Consider the following 9,582-nt stretch of genomic DNA (forward strand, 5'->3'; position numbering starts at 1 on the left):
AATCGTATCAGAACTGACATCTGAACGACCTCCGCACTACGGTCCTAAAAATAGGCCAAGATGGGTTTGGTAAACTACGGTCCTTGGCTTCTGCGGCACATGATTGAAAGAATAATGCCTAACCACAAATGACTTGTGTGACATTATTAATCCAACATGACCTCCACCAAGTGAATGGGCTCGCAAGTCAACTGGCTAAGGAATACTCCACACCAGTCAACAAGACTATGCCATTCTCCTATCCTAGAGTGCACTCGAGTTCGGGTATAGAACTCACCTCACAGATCACCAAAGCAAACAGCAATGTATATCAAGCAATTCACACATTACAATCAATACAGTCATCCCAAATTGTACAAAAATATGTCAAATAACAAATAATAATATAGCACAACAAGGGTGAAAAGTAGGCAATACCACCAAGGATCGATAGTCTCCCCAGCAGAGTCGCCACTTTTCTGTAGCGGTGTATTCGTCGCTATATGATTTATCGATTAAACCATAAGCAAAGCATACAATGATTTTCGAGTCGCCACCGCACTTTTATTTATCCAAAGGACTGGCTAAAAAGCGAACAAAAGCCTAAGAAGTTTTACACGTAGAAAACTAATAAAAAGATCAGAGAGTCTGGGTAAGGGGTAAATTACGCAATGGGAAGGTGTTAGGCACCCACTACGTCCTAGGTACTCCTAGGGAGCCCTTTTCACACTTGTTGTACTAAATTGTTATTTGTTATGACATAAGTATTGTGCAAACATGATTGGGATGATGAGAAAAGAATATACAATTTTATTATTGGGTTTGAACGGATGAACCCGCTGCCTACGTACCTTCCATCAAAGGTAAGGATCAAAACGCCGTAGTTCGGCTAAAAGATTTCAAAAAGGTTGATGGATTCAATTTTAAACAATAGCACTGAGGCTTTTCATTATCAATGGGAGAAAACTCGACCAAAAACCAACATCCACCATGTGAGGATAGCTTCGACGCACTAGAGGGGTTAACCCTGTTTTCAGTACGGAAGTCTTATAGTCGACTCACTAAAGATAAGGTGAGGTTTACATCAACCACAATGATAATTGAAACCTATGGCTAATGTGTGAAAAGATTAACAATGGACAAAGCCAAAACAAGTGAATGGGTGAAGTTAATTGATTGTGATTATGAAAATGGAGTCAAAGTATGATTAAGATTGATTCAAAAGAAGTGTTATGAAATGGAGTTTGAAAAAAAGAGTCAAGGACTTGGGTCCAGGTTTTTAGATTTGAAAACATGAAGATGTTTGCACAATATCTATGTCAAGTTTGAAAATTGAAGTGTGAAAAGGTTTAGGACATAATGAGGATGAATGGATGGATATGGATCGTAAAACTTCTTAGAAGGTTCACCTCTTGAAATCATATAGAAGATGATTCAAGTGTGTCCTTTGGAATAGGCAATGAATAATAATAATGTAAGCAAACAGGTGATACCGGATGCCACTCAATGGTCTTACTCCAATCTCACAAACAAAAAGCAAAAAGCGGACACCGGATACCACTCAATGGATTTATATCGCGATCCTAAAACAAAACTGGATATCAGAGGCCACTCAATGGACTTATACTAATCTCCTAAAACAAAATGAAACTTGGATACCGGATGCCAATCTGTCTGGACTTATACCAATATCCAACATATGATCATAGGAAAGCAAATGCCAACTTGCAGGGACTTACAATTGCATCCTCACATACAATCAAACAAATGCAAAACATGGATGTCAGATGCCAATCTGTCTGGGCTTACTCTAACATCCACAGTATGGTCCTAGGAATACAAATGCCAACTTGCAGGGACTTACAATTGCATCCTCACATACAATCAAACAAGTGCATCAAGCAAAGATAAGATGAGTGGCCAAGGTAATGGTCTCATACTCACTTCCATATCATAGGAGCAATGGTCAATGGATGGTCTTACAATTGTCCTCAATGGGTAAACAATAATGATAATGTCACAAAGACAAATGAGATGATTATGCATCAATGAGCAATAAATGATGGTAAATGCATAGAGCATACAAGCAAACATGTGCATATGAAGCAATCAATCAATCAATGAATAGCAAACAGCACACTCTATAGCCAAACAATGGGGGGCTCACACAAGAGGGTTTGACTTTGAAAGTCCACTGTAATAGGTGAAGGTCGCTCTTAACCTTGCCATTGAGAGGTTAAGGTGAAGCAGATGAATAGGAGATGAGGGGTGTGCCTCATTGCTTCTATCTCAGATCAGAGAGAGCATCAAATAATAGAAAGTGGGGGAGTTCAGAAAGATGGAACTCTTTCCCCTTTATTGACTCGATTAGATCTTGGGTTTTTATCTCAATGCTTCAACCATGTAATGGGAGCAAAGAGAGGACACACTGAATAGTGGGGGATAGATTGCTTATCCCTACCTTCCACCAATTGCCTTACTTGAAGGACTTTTCCTGCTTGGGACAATTTTAAACACACACAGGCATTGCCTCTTAAGGAGGACTTCAGACAGTTTGCCCGGTCAAATAACAGACCGGGTCTCCAGACTACATGAAGAAGAAAGGTTTATACCTCAAAGCAAATGCTAAATAGCAAAGCAAGCAACTAAAGCAACTAAAGTACCTGAAAAAGTCAAACTTATTAGTAAACAAATCAACAGTTCAAACCAAAAGAAATGGATAAACAACAGTCAACCATAAACAGAGGTGCCAAGGCACAAAGCCAAACTTATATGAGTCACACCTACAAAACAAGGGTTAGCACAATATATATAATCCAACTCAATCAAATTTGAATGATCTTTGAGGCATTGGTGCTTAACCTGAAACAATAGCTCAATTGTAAGCTCAAAAGACCACTAGGGCTAGCCTAGGGTCAAAGGTGAAAGAAAAAAAAGTCAAACAGCAAAGAAAAGTCAACCCAATTCATGTTCAAACATTTAAGAAGCAATCTCAATTGGATTCATAATCAAATCATGCATCATTGTCATTTCATACACAAAAGAATGCAAAGCATGGCAAGAGAAGCACACAAAAGTCAACAGAATGACTTGCATCAAAAGTCAACCCAAACATTTCCAAAAATTATCAAATAAATCACATTCAATCCTAACATCTAACATGGCAAGCATGTCAAATTTCATGGCATTTGGATGAGAGGAAGGCAGTCAATTAAAATCATGAAGTCAACATAATTTCAAGTAAGCACAATGAAAGTCAACAAGCATGGGTCAACTTCAAAAAATCATATCAATTTGAAAACAGAAGAGAAATGAGTGAGGTTAACACCAATGCAAAGCTCAAAATGTCTAGTTATCACATATGAAATTTCATGGACATACAATATGATATGAGGATTTCACAAAAGATTTGGCAATGTGTAGCACAAAAAGTCAACAAATGACAAAGCATGGAAGAAAATTCTCAAATAAATTGGAAACAGAACAATTAATTCCAGGAAAATTCATACACAAACTAGACATGTGATAGATGATTCATGCAAAATTTGGGTCATTTGGATGTGAGGAAGCATGTGAACAAAAATTGTGAAATTGCATGTCATTCATGTAGCACCAAATGTAACACATAACTTCAAAAATTTGTAACTCACAAACCACATATGAGAAATGTATAAACTCTACATGGAAACAAAGGTCAATGTGTCTAGTTTCACCACAAAAAGTTTCAAGCTCATTGGATTCAACACGAGTATTTCACAATTGATTTGGCAAAGTGTACAAAATTTGGTCACATGTCACAAACCCTAAGGCCATTTAAAAACCACTCATCCAAAAATTCTGGAAAAATAATGATAAAAAAGTAGAGATCATGATGAACACAACACAAAAAATCCCATTGAATTTGGATTAAAATTGAAACTTTTATGATTTTTGCAAGATTGGTGATTTGAATGTAAAATTAATTGAATTAATATTTGAGAAAATGGCATTTTGGTAATATTTTGACCCACTAATCAAAACACGGTCGTTTAGGGCCAGGATTTGAAATGTTTTGATTGGCTGGAGGGAGAAATGGCCATGCACGCGAAAATGGGGAAAATCTGGGCAAATTGGGATTAGGGTTTACTGTTCACCACCATCCCCAAATCATGATTTCTCAATTTCTCCCAAAAATGTCAATTGAGCATACCATTGTAATCATCAAACAACATACAACAACAATCCAAACCCTATTTTCATTAATTTGAACTACACAACAAGAAATCAAAGGAAACATTTTCAAGCATCAAACTTTATCTCATCATATCTTCATGAATAAGCAACCATTCCAAAAAGTGAAAGCATCACTAAACTCAGCATTAAAAAACCTATCCAAAACATGTGTCAATTTGAGAAATCATGGAGCTCGAAAACTTACCTATTTGGAGGGGCAATGGTGATCCAGTTGGTATTTGGTGACCAATGCTTGAAACAGATGAAATAAGGCTTTCCAAATGTTGATTAGTTGAAGAATTTTGCCTTGTGGATGCTTGCCTTTGCCTAAAATCTAACCTGCCATGGATGATGCAAGGTTGAAGACAGTGACGGAGAGGCTTCTACAAGTGGAGAAATGTGGTTGCAGTAGGTCCACAATGCTGCTTATGTGATGAGAAGACAAAGGCCAGGCAAAGTTTGCTTTGAGTGTCTTGGACTGGTTTTGAAGGTGTGGTTTTTTAGAGGAATGAATGATGTGTGCAGTTGGTCATGTTGGTTGCAATGGATTTTTATGACAGGGTTACAAGGCAAGGCTTGGTTTTGCAAGTGAGCAAGGGCTTTGGTTTGAGATAATGCTGTATGCAGTTGGATGGTGGCTAGCTGTTTGTTGGCAAGGCAAGGTTTTAAAACACAAGGCAAGGCCCAGTTTGAAGGAGGTTTTTGGTGAGTGAGTTAAATCCAATGCCTTGTTATGTGTGTTGGTTTGTGTGCCTGCTGTAACAGGAAATGTTGGTTTTGTTCTCCTGCTATTTGGATGTTGCTAGCAGGTTTTGGAAAATGCAAGTGCCAATATCCAGGTCAAGTTGGAGAGAGTGTATGCTGCTGGCAGTTGGTTTGTGTTGGTAAGGTTTTGGCGCTATTTTTCATGACAGGAGATGGTATTTTTCAATTTGCTGTTAGAAGCATGGCACAGTTGGTCTATGGCAGATTTCATGCCATGTTAGCAAGGCAAAAGGTTGGTCTATTGGGAGTTAGAGATGCAATGCAAGTAGCAAGGTGTGTGCAGGTTTGAGAATCAACATCAAAAAATGAAGTGTTGTTGTTGGTTTTATGACAGGAACAATGCAGTTTTTTTGATGTTCTTCTTTGAAGCAGGGCCAGGGTTAGTTCATTTTGTGAATTTGGGAATCATTTGGTAGATGCAAAAGTGCAGTCTTTTGGAGAGTGAGTGAATGGGCCAAGGCCTTGTTGGTTTGTGTTGGTAAGGTTTTTCTTGCTGCAACTGCTGCTACTCTTTTGAGGTACAAGGCATGGTTGTGGGATGGTATGGACAAGTATGGTGAGATTGTACTTTTCTTACAATTCAAGCAACCAAGCAATGGCCTCATGTACTGCATATTTTGACTTTGCAAACACATTCTAAATGACATTTCTGAGCTTTCCCAATTGGCCAAATGTTGAAAAAATGTTTATATCAAAAAGTCAACTCTTGGTCAAACTTGCATTTAAATGAGAAATGTCAAAATATGCCATTTTGATTGGTGAAGTTTTGGCACATGAAATTTATATTTTTGGAAAGAGGGGATCAAATGTGACTTGTAGGAAAAAACCCCACCAAAATTGGCCAAACGGTTTGGGAGATATGGCCTTTTGAAGTTCAAGATTTTCTGAAATCGATTCGATCATAACTTGCCAACCACACATGGGAATTAAGAGTTCTTGGACTTTTTGGAAATGGGAGAACAAGATCTTCAACTTTCATGTTGGGCAAAAAATCATTTGAAGCTTGTATCATGATGTAAGATTAAGATCAAGAAGTTTCCATTTTTGGTAAGTTTCAGTTACAGGTCCAGTTTCCATTTCTGGAAATTTTCTGTTTGACTTCAAATTCTTCCATGATGAGGTTGGACATGATATATGAGGCTTGTATAGACATGAATGAACTCCTTCAAATCAATTCCATCCATCAAATCACTGATTAAATGGCCAGTTGACCAAGTTTGACTTTCTGTTGACTTTTCTAGGGTTTTGCATGATTGAACCACTTCTGATGAATTCCAAACCCTAATTCCTTGAGACCTTGATTTCCAATGATGTCCCAAGTTGTGTGAACTCTTGATTATTGGTCATGGTGCCCAAATTCTGCAAGAATGGCCATCATCCATTGCTTTGACTGACTATTGACTGTCTTTGACCTAATTGCTGATAATTGCTTCAACTGCAAGCAACAAGGTTAGACTGACAATATTTTTGTACTTTTTGGATGATAAACATATGAAAATCAATAATATACAAATGAAAAACATGCTTGGTGATCAAGAACCACACACACAAGGCAACCTACCCACTAGGAGGGAAGCAAAGGCATGCAATGATCCTTGAGGCTATGATATGAGATGATATGGGCCATGAGGGATCTTAGGGCCAAAATTGGGGTCTTACACCTATTAGTTCGCGTGTTCGCCCTTTTTCTTTTTCAACCCTTTGTGTCTTAACCACCCTTGCGTGTGTTTTGGTTCGGATGCTGATGTAAGTCCAGTGATTGGCATTCGGGCTCCACGTTCGCCCTTTTTGTTTTATTTGTGTGAGTTTGTTTCTCCTTTTCTGGTTGGAGTCCGACGTAAGTCCAGCGATTGGCAGTTGGTTTCCTGTGTGTGTTTGTTGGTTCGGATGCTGATGTAAGTCCAGTGATTGGCATTCAGGCTCCACGTTTGCCTTTTCCTGTGTTTGTTTGTGTGCGTGTCAGCCGAGCTACGAATGCTCTGATTCTCCTTCGTCCAAAGGAGATACGTATGCATAGGATGCGATATCCTAGCGAGCATGTGTCGTTTCCCCAGTCCGAACTACTTCGACTCTGATGTCTATGCCTGATAGACTAAGTAGGCCCAGGATGCGATATCCTGCCGAGTCAGTCTTGTCTGTTTTCTTGTGTCTCTTTCAGCCTGTGTAGATGTTTATTTGAGTAGTGTTTTAGCAACCATTTATCCTTCCTTTTGTGCGTGGATCCCGTCGAGTACGACGGATGCGTAGGGGTGCTAATACCTTCCCTTCGCATAACCGACTCCCGATCCCATTCTCTTTGGTCGCGAGACCATGTCTTTTCCAGGTTTACTCTGAGCGTTTCCTTTCCCTCTTTTGGGATAAATAACGCACGGTGGCGGCTCTGTTGTTCTTGTTTCCCGCCGGTTTTTCGCGTAATGCGACACACCTCACGTACAATTCCCTCAAGATCACAAAACTTCCCAAACTCACTAGAGGTATACTCACCTCCACCATCCATTTTGAGGATTTTGAGCTTCCGACCGCTTTGGCGCTCCACCATGGATTTGAAATTCTTGAAAACTCAAAATACCTCATCTTTTCTCTTGATAAGATATGTCCAAAGCTTCCTACTAAAATCGTCAATGAACGTAACAAAATATCGATTGCCACCATAAGTCTCTACTTGCATCGGTCTGCAAACGTCGGAACATACCACCTCTAGTAAGCCTTTGGTTCTTCGACCTGCATCTTTTCTAAACACATTCTTGTGTTGTTTAGCCTTCACACATTCCTCACACAATTCAGTTGGTATACTAATGTGTGGCAGCCCCGTTACCATTTCACTTTGTTGCAACATTCTTAGATCCCTAAAATTAAGGTGACCAAGACGGTAATACCATAACCACTAATCTCTACTTTCCGCGGTAGCTAGACAACGATGCTCCATAACCTTTAACTCAACCTTAAAGGTTCTATTGGCATCCATCGACGCTTTTAGAGTCAACACACCATTTGAGTCCAAAACGCGTAAAATCTTGTCCTCCAAACGAATTTGGTATCCTCTTTCAAGTAATTGGCCAATGCTTAAAAGAATACACTTAATTCCCGGTATATACAAGACATCTTTGATCCTTGAATGTCCACCATTCCTTTTTCTGATCAAAACATCTCCTACCCCTTCGACGCTTAAAGTGGTGTTGTCGGCAAATTTGACTTTACTTTTTGCCGCTTGATTGATTTGCACAAACCAATCTTTTCGACCCGTCATATATGTTGAACAACCGGAATCCAAGTACCACTCATCTCTCCCTTGGACTCCATCACGAACGGTAACCAATGCACTTCGATCCGAATGCGTTTTCTTGCTATTTTCCAGAACGGTACAGCCGCTGTCCCGCAAACTGTCACTACTGTAGTTGCTGCCCGGAACATCCGTAATGCCATAACTCTCCTCCGTGATCATTACTAGAAGTGTGTCCTCATCATCGACCTCTTCCCTAACAACCTTGGCTTCATTATTGTGATTCTCATTCGATTACCACGACACGAATTTGCAAAGTGTCCAAACTTTTTACAATTATAGCATTGCACCTTACTCATATCACGCTTCTTAAAACCATTGCTATGACCACTATCCTTGGAGATACTTTCACCCTTTTCACTCGTCGAATGCTTTGAATTTTACGAATCGTTTGAACCAAAATTTTGAAAATTTGATTTACCTCTCGCCGCAAATTTTCCTTTTGACCTCTTATTCTTTTCATTGAAACACGCTTGCAAAGCAATCTCCGCTTTGGCTTTGTCGGCGCCTCTCTCATCCATCCTTTGTTCATGTGCCTCTAACGAACTTTGCAATTCATCCTTGCTCAAAGTTGTTAGATCCTTTGATTCTTTAATAGCCAAAACTATGTTGTCGAAACGCGACGTTAAAGAACACGATACTTTCGATACAACATTCTGCTCAAGAATCGTTTCCCCACAAGATTTGATTTGATTAACTAACCGGGTAATGCGCGTAATGTAGTCGTTGATCGTTTCTTTGTCTTCCATTTGTGTTAACTCGAATTGTCGCTTGTAAGTTTGTAACCTTACAACCTTCGCTTTGACGGCACCGGCATATGCTTTCTCCAAGATTTCCCATGCTTGCTTCGCCGATTCACAATCGTCGACCTTCTCAAAATTGTCGTTATCAACACACGAATGAATCAAGAATAGAGCTTTGTAATCCTTCTTCTTCTCTTCTTTGTATGTAGCTCTTTGAATGTCGGTAGCCTCTGCCCCTAATTGTGTAACTCCATTGACGACGATCTCAAGCACCTCTTGATAACCAAACAAGACCTTCATTTGTTTCGCCCATTTATCATAGTTCTTCGAATCAAGAATCAGGAGATTGGTGGGAATTCGATCATTGAAAACGGGTGCCATTGTTGCAGCGGATTAGGATCAACAACCAAAGCTCTTGATGCCAAATGTTAGAACATAAAGACTCAAATTGAAGGTTTGACAATGGTGGAAGATAAGAAATTGGGGAAGATGAAGTTGAGAGAGAATTAGAGAGAACAGAATGATATTGGATGAATAGTAAATTTGGCATTAATTGAAATTGGGAATATTACAAGAGTATTTATACATTGAGAGAATAACAAA

General features: G+C 39.3%; 1 protein-coding gene across 1 annotated transcript; it reads right to left on the bottom strand.

The window, feature by feature from the left end:
• Positions 1–7,840: 7,840 nt before the first annotated feature.
• Positions 7,841–9,360, bottom strand: LOC127129435 (uncharacterized). Its single transcript, XM_051058620.1, has 2 exons — positions 8,658–9,360; positions 7,841–8,445 (listed from the first exon to the last, which is right to left on the bottom strand). Exons 1-2 carry the CDS (start codon positions 9,358–9,360, stop codon positions 7,841–7,843), a joined length of 1,308 nt encoding a protein of 435 aa, XP_050914577.1.
• Between the last annotated feature and the right edge of the window lie 222 nt (positions 9,361–9,582).

This window comes from Lathyrus oleraceus, chromosome 3 (genome assembly GCF_024323335.1).
Source record: "Lathyrus oleraceus cultivar Zhongwan6 chromosome 3, CAAS_Psat_ZW6_1.0, whole genome shotgun sequence".
Classification (NCBI taxonomy): domain Eukaryota; kingdom Viridiplantae; phylum Streptophyta; class Magnoliopsida; order Fabales; family Fabaceae; genus Lathyrus; species Lathyrus oleraceus.

What these genes read in the sequence shown, in the direction of transcription:
- LOC127129435 (XM_051058620.1), bottom strand. Translation starts at nt 9,360, where the DNA reads ATGGCACCCGTTTTCAATGATCGAATTCCCACCAATCTCCTGATTCTT. An exon ending in AGGAAAATTTGCGGCGAGAG is followed by an intron (nt 8,446 to 8,657) that starts GTAAATCAAATT and finishes ACAATAATGAAG; the next exon opens with CCAAGGTTGTTAGGGAAGAG.